Source organism: Channa argus, chromosome 3 (genome assembly GCF_033026475.1).
Source record: "Channa argus isolate prfri chromosome 3, Channa argus male v1.0, whole genome shotgun sequence".
Taxonomy (NCBI): Eukaryota; Metazoa; Chordata; class Actinopteri; order Anabantiformes; family Channidae; genus Channa; species Channa argus.
Window position 1 is genome coordinate 18,977,937 of NC_090199.1, and position 16,124 is coordinate 18,994,060.

Consider the following 16,124-nt stretch of genomic DNA (forward strand, 5'->3'; position numbering starts at 1 on the left):
GTTCTATTTAACCAGTATAATTTTAATCTATTGGCATGTTTTTTTCACAAAGTATCAAAGAAGATTGAGTTTTAAGTGAAGAGAGTCAAGGATAACCCACGAGTAATACAGAATCAAATCTTGGTAAATAACATTGCACCATGTCCCAAAATCCCTAATAACACAATATCTAATATTTTATTTTCTGTTTTTGTTAATTAAATTAAAAAAACCATCTGCCCACATCAGCTATGTTGGGTAAACAAATGCAAATAAGCAGACATGATTTTGGCTGGAGAAAAAGCTTTTCCTGAGTCAAAATGCGCATTGATTTTATATGGATTTGTCATATAATAGTAGCTTTTCACTAAATAGACCGATAACTTCAAGTATGTTGTAAACTTAAATCTAGAATCTTGCATATTTACTTGAGTTATATGTTGGAGTGTAATCTTTAGAGGAGGCAGGCAGCATTGGTAAGCCTGTCTGTGGATCTTTTTTACAGCGGTCCAAAGCTTGTTTGTAGTTGATCCTCTCCTTTGTGATCGGGTCTACAATATCCTTGATGTAAGCTGACTCGGATTGCAACTCCCTCATTATGGTGCTATCTATCATTTTAGACCCAAGGGCATCCGTGATGTTTACTCTGCGACCACTTCTGGGATCGACCAGCCCTCCTGTCAGGTGCTGTGCCTCCATGTAGTATATGGCACTGTCCTTCGGCATCCAGCCTTTCTGAACAGCGTCTCCTATAGACAAACGTTCTTTGGTCATAGGGTCTTCGACACCAGTGAAAGCCTTTTGGGCATTGAGCAGCCTCTGAAGTTGACTGTCCTCAATGAGGTTTCTGGCTGCTGCCTTGTGAGGTGTGAATCTCTCTTTGGTGCTGATGTCAATGATGCCACCTGTTGCTGCCTGAGCTTCCAGGAGCCTTTGGGCAGTGGTGGAGTCGATTAGTTTACGCATGGTGGCATTACGTATTGTAAAGCAGGTGTCAGTGCTTGTATCCATTATTCCAGCAACTGGGTAGAATTCTTTGGCACCGGAGACATTTGGGGGGGCTGACTGCAGTGTTGAGGCAGACTTTGAGTTGACTGAGTTGAACTTGGGCTGCTTCTTATTTTCACCTGCGACCAGCAAGGCAAATTCTGAGATGGGGATCTGGCCTCGCTTGTACTGTTGTAGATCATACTCCGTCAGCCGCCCTTCCTTCAGGGCATCTTTGATGGCATACTGCTTACCACTTTTGCGATCCTGCAGTACAGATGTCTCCCCCTCAGGCCCCAGGGAGGTTATCTCCTCCCAATCACACTCCAGCTCCTGTAGATGAATGTACTGTTGACGGTCAATCAGCCCCTGCATGTAGGCATCATAAGGAGACATGTCTTTTCCTGTTTCGGGATCCAAAATGGTGATTTTGGTTGAGACGTTGGTCTCTTTGGTCCGTGTCTCTGTTTGCTCCTCTTTCTGCACATTTTGCACAAGGTCTCGGATGATGCTGTCCCGCTGATGGATCTTGTCTTTTTCATCCAGGATCTCCCTCTCCAAACGCTGGACATCAGACTCCATCCTAATACTCCTCTGCCTGGTTGTCTGCGTCCTTTCACTCATTAATCGGCTCTGCTGCTGGAAAGATAGGCTGATGTCATGTCTTGTGGCTTCGAGTGTCTTGAGCTCTCGAGTGAGGTTTTCCTTCTCCCTTTGTAGGGCATCTTTGTTCAAAGTAATGGTAGTCTCTTCTCTTGAAGTGCTGGACTTAGCACTCATCAAAAAGTTTATTTTATCATTAACACGTCTGAGTTCATCCTCCAGATCTTGTCTGGCAAATCTTTGCTGAGATACCTGTTCCCTCAGGTGATCCCTTTCTGCTTCCACAGCCTGGTCTTTCTCAACACGGACAATTTCTTTGTATACTGTCTTCTCACTAGACTTCTCCCTTTGCAGGATCTCAAGCCTTAGAGTAATGTTGCGAATCTCTCTCTGGAGACGCATAATTTCACTGGTTTCTTTGTCCATATCTGACCGAACACCATTTGTCATCCTTTCCAGTTTTGGGTCTCTCTCAACCTTCAGGACCTCCTCAACGATAATACTTTCCTCAACAGGAGGTGGAGCATTTTCCAGCTGTGTAATGCGCAGTCGAATATCTTTGACTTCAGCTTCGGCTTGAATCCTCTTTTGGTGCTCATCACTCGCTCTGAGGATCCTCTCTTTTTCCTCCAACTTTGTTCTTAGCTGCTGCAACTCTAGTTCTAGCTGACGCCGGGTCATTGCTTCTTCATCCAGGGCCCTGCTCAGACGTTCATGCTCAACTAACTGCCTTGGGTCCTTCTGTAAGCGCACCACCTCCTGCACAACGACTTTCTCTTCAGGCTTCTGTCTCTCCAAAAGGATGTATTTGTTTTGCAGGTCAAACACCATTTCTTCAATTGAGCGCCTCAGTTGTGTCTCCTCACGCAGATTTTTTCTCAAGCGTTCAGCTTCTTTCTCCAACAGTGGATCAGGTTCATACTTGATGACTTCTTTGGTGACAAGTTTGGTCTCTATCTTGGATTTTTCAGCCTTCCATTCATCTCTCTGTGCCCTGAGTATTCTCACCTGTTCCAGGAGGGAGTTGTAATTGGTGTGTGAAAGGTTCACCTGGTCAGTTAGTCTCTGAATCTCTCTCTCATTTTCAGGACTTCTCTCCTCCTTAACCACCTCTTGGAGAACCTCCTTTATCTCCACCTTGGGCTTCTGAGAACGAAGGATAGACAGCTCAGATGTGACCTGGGTGATCTCCTTCTCTACATCAGAGCGCTGCTTGTTGTAGTCCTGTATTTCCTTCCTGAGCCGTACTATCCCTACTTCTGTGCTCGGGTCTATCCGGTAGATCTCATTAACAATTTCCTTCACCTCAATTTTTGGTTTCCATTCCTGAACGTCTCGGTAGCGGCTCTGGAGTTCAATCAACTCTTTGGACAAACCACTGTTTTCAATCCTCTCTTCCTCCAGGCCTTTGCGAATCTTTGCAGATTCTGTGATGAGCTCAGGGTCTTGTTCAATCTTCTTGATTTCCTTAGTAATGATCTTTGGTTCTATATTAGGAATCAGTCTCTCAAGTGCATTGATTTGACTCCTTGTCTGGAAGATGTTATCATTGAGCAGCTTGATCTTGTTGTTCTCTTCGGAAATTTCCATATCAAATGTTCGCACTGCTCTTAACATCTCCGGGTCCTTTTCCACTTTCACCACCTCCTTCTTCACCACCCTTTCTTTGATGGTTGGCCTCTTCTGCTGGAGAATTGTAAATTCTGTCTTCATCTGAATATGGTCACCATCTCTCACTCGAATACCATCTCTCAGTCTTGCTATTTCATCTCTCAGCTTAGCGGCCTCAACATCCAGTTGGGGATCTTTTTCAAACTCTGTCACCTCCTTGGTCACCAGTTTGTTTGGAGTGTTCTTGACTGTTTCCTCCCTGGTGGTGATTGTCTTGGTAATCAGCTCAACCTCAGAATATACTGTCCTCCGCCTTAGGGTCTCTTCATGCAGTTTGTTCTGTAGACTAGCCAAATCACTTTCCAGTTTTGGGTCACGGTAGTACTGCAGTACTTCTTTCTCCTCAACCCGCTCCACTCCTCTGCGGCTCTTCAGCGACACCAGCCTTTCTTTAAAGGTTCTCAGGTTTGCCTCAGCATGAGCTGTCCTGTCCTTCTCTTCCTGTAGGTCTTTTGAAAGACTGCCCAGCTCAAAAGTATTCTTTTGCTGGTTTTCAAGGTGAACTTGTTGCTGTGCCACCACTTGAACTTTCTCTTCATTCTGCAGTTGAATAACATAAATGAATGAATTACATTACATTACATTTCATCCTGTGTTTTGTGACATAGTTTTACTTTGTTTAAATGTAATACATTGTAGAATTGAAGCACAGGAGAAATTATTTAACGTTAACCAAATATTCATTTACTGTTCTCTTACCTGTAAAATGAGATTCTTAGCTAATCCTATCTGTTTTTGGCGTTGGTTGTTTTCAGCTGTTGCTTTAGCGTAACGGTTGACCAGATTCTTTTCCTGTGAAAAGTTAAAGCAAACCATCACCCAATTGTATCTGCTGATAAACCTAAAGCATTTAAATTATCATTTGAGCTAATATTTTTAATGTTACCTGTTTCTGAATAGTATCAGAAAGTGTTTGCACTATAGGTGGTTTCTTTGCAACAGTGACTCCAGAATTTTCAAGTGAGCTGTTGTATTTATCAACGTTAGTCTCGTACTCCTGCACAGAGGTTAGGAATTAAGCCAGGAATTTTAAAACATAAAACTAGAAGGTTAGAAAGGTAATTATTTTATGACTGATGGTAAGATAATGGATTTTTTTTACCCTTTCAAGTGAATAAAACACCATTGTATTACTTATGTAATATTTATCACAAATAACATTGTATTTTAATCCACGGGTGTCTTACGTTGAGTAAATTGTGCAGGTCAAGGGACAGATCAGCCACTCTGTCTAAGTCATTTCCCTTCCTTTTTAGGTCATCTATCACCCTCTGCAGTGAAATATTGAGATATTAGATGTTAATTATTATAATAGAAATGACCCAGTTCTTTCACCTGTATTTTTAGAAGACAACCTTACCTCTTGGGAGTTCTGCTTAGCCGTCATCTGTGACACATCGTCATTGTAGTCTATCTGGTTAACTGGCAGGTTGTCCAGAAAGGAGTTCAGGGATTTGCATGTGGTCTGGAACTCTTGGTTCTTGCTTGCGGTTTCTTGTAAGAGGCTTTCTCTGAAAATTTGCATCAACATTACAGCACATTTTAAAATGTGACACTGTGAAAACTCTGCATTGTGTCACTTTTAGAAATCACAGCTCTCAGCCCTGGTTTTATCTTTTATTCTTCATCTTGTGACAGCTAAACTAATCCCCGGCTTGGGAACCAGTTTTCTTGCAGATTAAAGGATCCCAACTGAATCATTTCTAGAAATAAAAACTGAACTGGTTCTCACCTCTCCTTCAGCTGGTAGGCCACGTTTGTGTAGCGTGCCTGCAGCTGCTTTACAGCTATTTTCTGGCGCTGAATGTCAGGACAGTACTCCTGGTAGCCCTGCTGCAGAGAGCTGCACAGCTGCTCTGTGGTCTCCATATCCTTGCTCAGCTTCTTCATGTCATCCTGAGCTGCTGCCACAGACTTAAGCTGGTTCTGATTAGAACAAAGGAGGCAGGCAATTTTAAACCCAACCAGTTGGTTGTAAGTTAAATCTATGAACAAAACAAGATTTTTAAACAAATGTTTAAATTCTGATTTGCTCACCTGAATGTCATTGGTGCGTGTTTGGACTGCATTTGGCATATCAGGGATTGGACCATCTTCACTCAGCTTCTTCTCAAACCCAGAAATGAGGCCATCCACCTTCGCAATCTGACGCTCAAATTGGAGAGACGCGTTTGCTCTAACACAAAGAATAAAGATAGTGACAGTGTATTTAGACTGGTTAGTTAAATAGCAGATTGCACTGTATGTCTGCAACTTCCCAAAACAAAACATCTGCTTACTTTTTGCTGTAGAGGTCAGCGAGTGCAGCGATGCTGTCCTGCTTGTTCTTGGCAGCACTCAGTTTGAGTGGCAGTCCGGAGGAGGTACTGCTGGGATCTTTAGAAAGCAATGGCTGCAGATTTGCCTGAGCTGCCTGTTTCTGCTGCTCCAGATCCTTTAGAGCCTTGGCAGCTTGCTTTAGGAAACAAATGTTGATACATCAGATTTTTGTACTAGGATTTAATCGAATTCCAAACCATTTGAACATCTTTCATTCTGCATTTTCCATAAGATTTTTTGTAACCTCCCATCAGAAAACAAAACACTGCTGGTGGTAGCAACTTTGATTTTTTTCCCATTTGTTCATCAAAACAAACTTCAACCCCCATGGTGAATGGGACTGAATTAATGTTTCTAAGCACATTTACTCCAAATTTAAAGAACTGTCTACTAAAATGCCAGCGTTGATTTGACTGACCTCCTGTTCCTTCAACCTGTTTGCCAGATCTCCGGCAGGGTCTGTGCGGCTCAGTGGGGCTCGCAGACGTCTCAGCATGCTCTCCTCAGCATTAGCCAGGCCACTGTCCAGCTGGTCCAGTTGCTGAGCTACAGCTGCGAGTTTGGGGTCCAGTGGAGCCGAAGATACTGGGGCTGAATGACGACATAGGAAAGTTGATTTATTGATTGTTACAATAAGATAAAAAACTATACTGGTGCAACTGGTCAGGAATAATTATCATGACTTTTCAAATCAATTATGTTATATAGTTATGATATTTAAGGATTTATTTTATAGCCACTGACCTGATTGTTGGGACCTGATGGAGTCTGATTTGTTGTTCTTCAGGGACGCTGCCAGAGCAGCTCTTCGCTTCTTAATTTCTGCCAGCTCACTTCCCAAACTAGAGAAAAAACAGAAAGAGGCAGAAAGGAAGGTTGAAATATCAAAAATAGTACTAACATATTCTTGTATTGCTGACTATAGTTGTATAATAATACAGATGTGCATTACTTACAGGTCCACCTTGTCGATGGCCTCTGGGTCTGGTGGTGGGATCTGGAAGCAGACTCCTGGGAAGGTTTTTGTTACCCCATCAGGACAGATAACGTTCCAGTTCTCTGGGTCTGGGTTTGATTTCAGGGTGAACTTCTCCCCTCTTGATAATGACGCCTTAATAATAACAATAAATATAACACATGCCCTAAAGGTTAAACAAGAAAAGTAACCAGTACGTATGAATGAGAACTGACACACCCCAATTACAGGTATTTAACACGCCCTGCCTTTTCTATGTTCTTTGAATGCTTTACCTTGTTTGTCTCCCAGTCGCACAGGGACTCCACCGTGATGGGCCTGTTGGTGTTGGTGCGTCGTTGCTTCAGGGGAGCGATGGAGGTGCTGCGCCTCCTCAGATCGGCCAACAGCTGTTCACTGTTCTGTATGCTCTTCTCCTCCCCCTGGTGGGAAACAAACACAGAAGGAAAAGCATGTTCTCAAAAAATTCATCTCATAGCAACAAACTCTTATCTTATACTTTATCCTAGCAGTATGACAAATTAGTAGTAAAGTAACCTGCATAAAGCAAGTATTAATATTTCCCCTATCTTTAAACTTTTAGCTCTTCTCTGTAATAATAGCTGCAAAAGTTCCCTGTACCTCAAGCTGCAGCAGTAACTCTGAGTTGCTCTTCTTGCTGGTGGACTTGGGGTCCAAGCTGTTGTTGAGTTTGGTCAGTGTCTCTGCCAATTGCTCAGTGTCCATTTGGTACTGGAAGAAGCACAAAAACACATATTTCTAAATGAAATCTGAATGTGTTACATGTAGCATTCATACAACTGGTAGAGGAACTCAGAGGCAAAATGTGCTTGTCATCTCACCAACAGTTGAATCAAATGCAGATTGTGAAAGTGACATAATGTGATTCATGCTGTTTCATATTCACCTTTTTGAATTCTTCAACATTGTCCAGATGTGTCTCCTGACAGATGCAGAGATTGAGGAATTTCTGCCACTCGTTTCGTACAGCATCTCTCTGAGCCTGGAAATAAAATGCAATATTATGAGTTTAAATGAATCAAAATCTGACTTTAAAATGTTAACAGCCATGAAGAAGATAATGATAAATTAGAGAGTCTTGGCTTCTGGGTAATGACATGTACCTGTATTGTTACGCTGGCAGGGTGCTTTAGTTCAATAAGTCTGTCGCCTTCATCCTGAAGTTTGTTCACCTCGCTCTCATGGGACAGTAGACTGTTGTTCTTGAAGTTCTGATGGAGATAAAATGTGTTTTTTTAACAATATGTTTTCTCATCGTACTGGAGAACAGTAGGATTACATTACATTTTTCACTGTCTGATTCTGACCTCATACTGCCTGCGGACATCATGTGGGTCCACCATACGGTCACTCCAATCCTGCTTCTTGATCTTTTGCTGTTCTTCTCCTAAAAAGGCCAGTTCCTTGTTGGAGCCCTGCATGTATTCATACAGGCTGTTCAGGTAATGCCGACGCCACTTGGAGTTATCCTGGGGAAAAACGGGGAAAAACCATCCTGAGAGGGTCTGAATGTGACCACAGCACGTAGCATAAACATAAACAGAAGATACTACAAATTTACCAATTCCATCCTATTACATAATCATTGTCAAAATTCTGAGTAAATATAATTTTTAGTAGTTTTAAATAGGGGTTTATGCATTTTTTTTTCATTCTAGTCATGACTAAAACTAAAAGAAAATAAGCTATAGAAACTAAACTTGACTCACCAGAAGATTACCATACTGTTTCTTTAGTTCTGTATATTTCTCCTAAAATACAAAAGAAGACATGTTTTACAAGCTGCCAGAAAACAGTTTTGCGAAAAATGACAAACAGAACATTAAGAACATTCAGCTGCTGTGGTCAGTGTTAACCAACAAAACCCAGAATGTGATGTGAATATGTTTGTCCACCTTGCTGCCAGCGGAGCTGATGGAGAGCTGCGTGCTGTAGGCCTCGATTTCCTTGTGCACAAGGTTGTGAGCTGCGATCTGCTTCTCCAGGTCTGCCATGGTGGGGCCGTAGTCCTCCACATTCACCTGTTTCTGTAAGCACAGACACCAGAGAAACACAGTTAATAGTATGGAGACACAAACAACCCCCAAAGAGCAAGTCTTAACAAATGAGGCTCGAGTTGATGTGTTTTTACCAGGGCAGTGAGAGTCAATAAAGCACAGCTAAAAGTAATAAAGCAACTGGAATGTACTGTACAGAGTGTTTGACTTGCCAGCTGGTTGCTACAGTTTTTAGCAAATGTTACTAAAACATAAGTAAATTGTGTTATTACTTGAGGGCTATTTTTAGGGGCAAATTAACATACAATATTATTTAGCTCACTTGTTTCTGGGTGAAAACAGGCCCCCAGTCGATTCTGGGCATCAGAGACACGTCTTCAATCTGTTCGTAGATGTCTCGGTAGAAGCCACAGTCCTTCAGCCAGCGCTCATGGAGGTGAATCACACTGGAGTCACCGGAGAACCAAGATGGTAAATGGTATTTCATTTCACAACTGTTTTTTAGCACTGCAGCAATTATTTATTTCAAAATGTACTTTTTCATTAATGGTTTCTGTTCTTGCTCATATTACCGAAGCAACAACCAATCACATAAATGGCCTGTTGATACATTGATACACAAAGACTTGATGAAAAGAGATTGACAATTTTAGATCTCCATAAACATTAGTGTAGAGTAAAAACTTCCTAGTCATCACTGAGTACAAACACGTGCACATTACAATGAAATTCATTTGTTTTGGCATTTAATCCATCCCCCTGAGGGGAACCCGGGGAGCTATTATTTACTCTTTTCCTCAAGGACACATCTGGTGGGATCCACCACGCGACTAAAAGGCTTGTTCACTACTATACTAACAAAGAGCTTATGGCCCTTAAAGAGGAGATATTTGTTAGCAATCACTGACAAATCATGACCTATTGTGGACACGGAATGTGTGGTTTTTATGTTCAAACTTCTAGTTCAATTTTAATATTGAAACATCCTGTATGCTGCCACAATTTCGGGTTTTATATCCTCATGCTGCTGTTCCTCAGTACTGTATTATTCTGTAATAACTCACTCGCTCTCTATCTCTGAGGCTTGTTGGTGTTTGAGCTTCTTGGCCTTGTCCACATCCAGGAAGAGGTCCTTCAGTAGCGCCTCAGCCTCACCTAACTTTTCAGAGATTTCATTCTGATGCTTGAAGGGCAGCTGCTGTTTGTCGTTTTCATGGTCCTGAAAGATGTAGACAACAGATCAGGTGATTTTTCTAGTGAGCTCTGCTACTACAATTGGTTGGTGTAATGTGTAGTATGTATTTGTGTTTGTGTATCCTCACCACAGCCAGCAGCTCTTCTGCCCGAAGGATGTCTTTCTCCACCAGGTCAGCATTCTTTTGCATCTGGGCGACCAGTAAGGCCAAATTGCCGGTTGGGGTCCTGCAGGGTGAGAAGAAGGACTCACTGATTAGACAGAAAGAATATTCAGTTCAGTCTGCCCCTGTCATGCTTCACAAGCAGTTTCATGGTCTCAAATCCTCTGACATTCACCAGCACAGGCAGCTAGGATTCCCTTAGGATAAGGTTTCCTTTTAGGTTTGCAGCCACAATGAAACCACATTTTGAGAATTTTTTCTGGACAAATATCAACATCATCACAGCTTCTTATGTGAACTAAAGAGCCCTGACTGAGACTGTGATGTTCAGGGATATTTGTCAAATCTGTCACACACTATCCCAGGTTATTCTGGGATAGTGTGTGGGATAGAGCCACACCTGTAGAATTCTTTAAATGCTAAAAATTTCACAATGGCTCAGTGTGACTGTCACTCCCTCTGTCACGGGGTTGAGAGAAAGCAAAGCGATGTCTTAGACAGACACGAGGAGGAGGAGCTCCCGCTGGCCACCAATGTGCAATGAACCAGTTCCATAGAACTAAATAAAAGGTGAATTTGTGGAGCTAAAAATCAACAGACTTGGCCTTTAGGATTTAAACAAAGATTTTTCAATGATGAATTTATGATCTAATAAAACTGACTACATCTTTTGAGATTTCATAAGTGACAAGTCAGAACTCAGTCATTCTGGGTGTAAATGAAAAAGGGTGTGTGTTTAAACAAGGGAGAACAATAAGGGATCCTTGCAGACTTTTGATTGTGACTCTTGTGGTAAATTGGCAGGCAATTGAGGAGAAACCTTAAATGGAGTTAATGTTGCTTAAAAGGAGAAGCAGACATATTTGTAAGCTTTATACAATTTTACACATAAAACTCTGACATCCAACTGAGAGATCTGCTTACAGGGCTGATTGTACAACCCTAAAAGGCTTCATTCATGTAGCTTAACCTCTGACATAACACTGAACACAAAGTCAAAGAATGCTGGCAATCCATTATGTAGGTCGCAGGTTAATTGATACACATGTCACAGCATACTCCAGTCATGGAGAGAGATCAAGCTCTTGTCTCGTAAGGTGACTTAAATGAACATTTTATACAATTATTTCATGTCAGAGCATCAGGGATACAAAGATATATTATACTGTATATGGCCGGCCGTCGCACCTCCTGGAGTGACTCACTGAGCCGCGAGCTGATCAGGTTCTGCGGCCGCTCTGACAGTGACCTCCCTGTTCCTGCTCACTCAGCAGGAGAGACAGGTATGGGCTGTAGCACATGCACAATCATTATGTCTTGACTCTCCCCCGTTTTGGGCAAAGACATAATCACATCACCACAGTCATACATGGAGAAAAAGTACAGATGCAGACATCTCTGATTCACAAATTAATGAACCAATATGATAATATGGTCTACAAGCTTTTACAACCTGTCCTGTCTTGATTTTGTCCTTTCAAATGTTTGTTCACATAAATCAGTTTTCTACTTTTTAATGTATTTCTTTGCACTGTTTAAACATTTAGGAGAAATGTGAAAAGAGAAAAGTGATTCCTGTCGCTAGAGGTGTTGACTGCGATATGAGGTTGACTTTTTTTATGCATTGGTTTGTGTTTCCTTTGAGTTGGGTGCATCACATTGCACCTCAAAGTGGTGTGTGTGTCATTTTCTGTGTTTAGTGAGTTAAATGGAACTTTTTAACACAAAGAAAACACTAAAATATAAACAACTATACTTAATTGAGTCAAATCTTGCAGCATTGGCTGATTTGACTTGAAAGTTGGATAACTGGATAACCCACATAATTTAAAAGGGCTTGTCTGCATTTTTTAGTTAGTTGCAAAATCGCCAAAGTTTCACCACAACAGTCCTGTGCTGTTGTTTAGATAAAGAGGTTAGAAACAGCTCAAAACTTTGTAAAGCTTCAAAGCAATAATGTCAGTTTTATAAATGTTACTTGTTGCATGTTAAAACTCTGATCTGCCTAATAACTATCAACTATAGAAGCGCAGATGTCAACTTTGAATGGTTCTTGCAGCGTACTGCCATCAGACCCATGAGTCATTATTATCATATTGCCAGCGATGATAGCTGAGGTAAACCGGACTGATTTAACAGGAGAACAAGATGGGACCCTTTGTGGGTCTAACCAGCATTCTCATACACAAACACACACACACACACCAAAGTTCTGCATTTTCTAAATATATGCATTGTTTTATAAATGTCCTAATGTTTTCTGTCCTGTCCTCTCACCTAGAAAGTGATGCCAGGTCTGGCTATTTAGAGACATTGCCATAAAACTGAGTACAGCTTCATTAGGGCTGAAACAATTAGTATCTTAACTGATTTGTCATTCATCTATGGAAGAAGGTACAGTTTCTGAAATATGAGACATTTCTGCTTTTTTCTGCTTTACATGATTGTGTGAAGAATATTTTAGGGGTTTGGACTGTTGATGAAATAAAAGAAAACTGTGGATTTCAATCAATTGTTTCTGATAACCACACCTTGATAATAGATTTTTTTGGACATAATTTGTGTGATGTTACTTTTCTAATAGCCAAATCAACTGAGCCAATTGCCCTGTGTCAAATAAAGCAACCAACGCCCACATAAGAGACAGAAACCAGCTGAGCAGTCTGGACTGCCCAGTCCACATCATGCATCAGTGGAGGGACTACATGTCCCGGGCAGGAGCAGGGTCAAAGAATAGGCTGGTCACCATCTGCCTGTGAAACCACATCAGTATTGTGACATCTGGCTTTGGTGCTCACACTGAATCAACTCTATGCTGCACATTGTTTTTTATTTTGGTTTCAAGCTGCTTCTTTTAAATTTACTTTTTGTCAATTTGGTGCTACATATTTCCCCGAATCTGCTTTTATTTTTAGCTTACATCTGTGACTTTCAACGCTCTTTATAAACACATTTCCACTATTGTCTTAAAGCACGCTGTCCCAACTCATGCAAACAAAGTAAAGCCATTATTAGCCTCAACACCCCTAAATATTATTGCAGATAAAACACTAAAAACTTGAAACGACAAATTCTTTGAGCAAACTTAAATATCCCTTTAAACCAGAGAGAGAGAACCACAACACATAGAGAAAAAGATCACATATGACACAATTCTCGGCTTGGAGAGAACAGGAGGAAGATGACCGAGATACAGTGTCACCACACACGCTTACATGCATTCACAAAATCCTCAGGGATAAACTCACTTGCTGACTTTGCTCGAGCCCTTAAGCGTGCTCTCCTTGGGGTCCTTTTTCTTAAACATCCTGAAGGTCAAGCAGAGGTCCCACAGAACTCTGTTTTTCTGTCTCTCTTACTCCTTTGACTGTGTCTTTCTCAACCTGTGGCTCTGACTCTTCTTTCCTTTCAAACACATTCAAACATACACACATGCACGTCAGCACAGTGTTTAGCACAAGCTGCTCCTCCCAAACATGTTAACAGGTGTGTCACCGCCCAGAAATCCACCTTGCAGAGGAATACCGGACCGACCTGTTCCCCAGTGTTCTCCCTTCCTCCCACCTTCGGTCCTGCCCTTCCTTTTCACCTGGGCCCCGATACACTCTTGAATTCCTCACGGGAGCAGAGGCCTTTTAATTACGTAGGATGCATAGTTCATGAGGCCAGACGGACACTGAAACATAACAGTTTTTATTTGTACAAAAGTGCTCAGAACATGTAACAGCGGTGCCCTAGTGGGTCTGTGTGGCTTTCTTGCATCTTCTCACCTCTCTGCTGTCACTAATACAGGAAGAAGTGCCCAAATTTGCATGATTAAACAATTTTAATCTGAAGTACATAAACTGTTGGTACATTACAGTGCTTGTCCTTTCACTCTTTAAAGTTTAGCCAAATAAAAACACTTTTTACTTTCACAGAGGAAATAAGTATTGTATTGACATAAACAGGACTGAGTGCGAGTGTGTGTGTTTAAAAAACACACCTTTCCCTCACAAAGGAAGATGTAGCAGGCAGCTCTCCCTGTTTCCATTAATTTCTCTTTTATCATATGTTGCTTATACAGATATACAGCACATATAGATACAATTACATTATGTCAAAAGCAATGAGCATAGCATCTTTTGCGTTGTAGTCTGATAATTGTATTTTTAAAATAAAATTATAATTATTCACCAACATAACCACATTTACTTCTATCAAGTGTGTGTCTTCCAAACCCTTACAATGTGCCTTTTTTTCAGCCTTGTAATAGACCAGGAACCAGTCCAGGCTGCCTCTTGACCAATGCCAGTGACCCCAGTGACTTGTGATCCTTAATAATAAGTAGGCAGAGTTAATAGATAGATGGAGTTCGGGGGGTTAAAACCTTTGAGAACATCTGCTTATATTGTAGTGCTAACTTTCTAAGCTTTTTCTAACTTGGATTTTTGGAGATTTTTGATGATTGTAATAGGAAGTTAACAGCCAGCCAGAGAATCCCCAATATACATAACCGTGTGTTAAAAAAATTTTTTGGTCTTGATTTCAAAGAATTCTTAGTCCATTTCTTCTCTTTTTCATGACCAAAGAGCTAAAACCCTTAGTCTGAGGGACTGAAAGTTTCTAATGAGGCTGGCACAGATAAACCTGATGCTGTAAACACAGCCAAAGTGTGTACAGTCAACACTGGAAAACCTGTGGGCCGCAAATCAAGTCTATTACCTAATGCCTCCATATAGAGGCTCTTAAGTCTCTTTATTGATTAAAGAGGGTTCCACACATTGCAAAGTCTTGTCTGTAGCATCTACAGAGCTGCTAGTTACTCAGGATCAGGGTGTCTCTGAACAGCATATCAACAATAAAAAAACCATGGCGAGGAATGCAGCTGGGCTGCTTTCTTTGCAGCCGAGTCTGAAACAGCGCAGGGCACACATTTTTGATGCATCCAGTCATACAGTCTCTCTGGGTGCGTCCACCTGTCTGGAAAAACAGATACTTTTTATGTTGCTAAGGGATACAATATGGTTGTACTTTCAGCTCAGTGCAGCACAATTAGTGTGACTTTATGTCTTGAGCATAAACATCGAACTCTATTACAAACTATTTTTTTTATCAGCAAAATTCTGTAATGATCTATAAAACATTTAGAAAATTATGAAACATTTTTTCTTTTCATGATAAAACATTTAGAGGTAGAAGAAGCTGCTGTTTTAATATAAACAATATTGTAATGATTGAGAAAAGATGTCACGGTACTTTCCATTTGGAAATGTAGATGTTCAATTGTTCATTGAGTGCTAGAAGTCCGCCTAATCCACATTGGCTTATAAAAACATAATCTGTTATTAAAAGCTACAGAATGACTACTAAATGAACACCATGATCGTTTTGTCTACTTTTGAATGTACTTCAAATACAATTTTAGGCCAATGTGGACTCATGTCCCACCATCAAATACTCCTGATCAGCAACTGAATGGACTTTGATGTGGGATTGTTTAGCTATGAAACTGCTCTTTATATTGCCAACATTAAACTGTAAATGTATCATTTTGTGACATTAAACTAATGGTAACATGTCAAACAACTGTTGTTAATATTTTTCTCTGTCTTTGAAATGTTGAGGAGCAGGACGTGAGAATGAAAGGGCCTAATACTAATTCAGACTATGCAAAAATTAGCTACACTCAGGCCAATTACATATACTGTTAATTCTTTTAATGAAAACCTTGCGTCAATACTCAACAACCATGTTGTTTTTAAGTAAATGGTTGTGGATCTGAAAATTAAGTTAATGTCTACAAAGGTGGACAGGTTATAAAAATGTCAGAAAAAAAAAGGCTGCTACATGGAACAGTAGAAGTCATAATCTGGAAGAATGAGAAAACTTTCAGTTGAACCTGCACATCTACTTGGCAGAAAAGTAAAGCATAACCCACATCATCCTGTTGCATAGCACTAATGCACAAGCAGAAGCTCCATGGTTGAGTTATCACAATGAAACCTTATCTCAAACCTCATCACAGATGTCGAAATCTGAAGTCATTTCAAAAAGCCACATCTCATCAAGTGTTTTGCAAATCTTTTTCCAGCTAGAATGTGAACAACTATATGCTCATTTAGTGTGGTGCTTTGTTCTTGGCTAGAAATCTACTGTCAGTAATATCTAAATGCTTAGACAACAAAATGCCCTTTATGATTTAAAACAGATCAGACACGTCCTAAAGTTAAT

The 16,124-nt window shown here is 40.8% G+C and overlaps 1 protein-coding gene across 1 annotated transcript; it reads right to left on the reverse strand.

Moving 5' to 3' along the window:
* Position 1: 1 nt before the first annotated feature.
* Positions 2–13,355, reverse strand: evpla (envoplakin a). Its single transcript, XM_067497598.1, has 22 exons — positions 13,160–13,355; positions 9,876–9,975; positions 9,618–9,772; positions 8,876–8,999; positions 8,452–8,583; positions 8,266–8,307; positions 7,864–8,025; positions 7,660–7,767; positions 7,443–7,538; positions 7,157–7,267; positions 6,811–6,957; positions 6,516–6,670; positions 6,304–6,401; positions 5,978–6,150; positions 5,520–5,695; positions 5,278–5,416; positions 4,973–5,166; positions 4,601–4,751; positions 4,428–4,511; positions 4,127–4,237; positions 3,940–4,032; positions 2–3,780 (listed from the first exon to the last, which is right to left on the reverse strand). The coding sequence occupies exons 1-22, from the start codon at positions 13,216–13,218 to the stop codon at positions 388–390; spliced, it is 6,003 nt and encodes a 2,000-aa protein (XP_067353699.1). The 5' UTR covers positions 13,219–13,355; the 3' UTR covers positions 2–387.
* Between the last annotated feature and the right edge of the window lie 2,769 nt (positions 13,356–16,124).

What these genes read in the sequence shown, in the direction of transcription:
- evpla (XM_067497598.1), bottom strand. Translation starts at nt 13,218, where the DNA reads ATGTTTAAGAAAAAGGACCCCAAGGAGAGCACGCTTAAGGGCTCGAGC. An exon ending in AACAGTATGGTAATCTTCTG is followed by an intron (nt 8,026 to 8,265) that starts GTGAGTCAAGTT and finishes GTTTTTCCCCAG; the next exon opens with GATAACTCCAAGTGGCGTCG. An exon ending in ATGTCCGCAGGCAGTATGAG is followed by an intron (nt 7,768 to 7,863) that starts GTCAGAATCAGA and finishes TATCTCCATCAG; the next exon opens with AACTTCAAGAACAACAGTCT.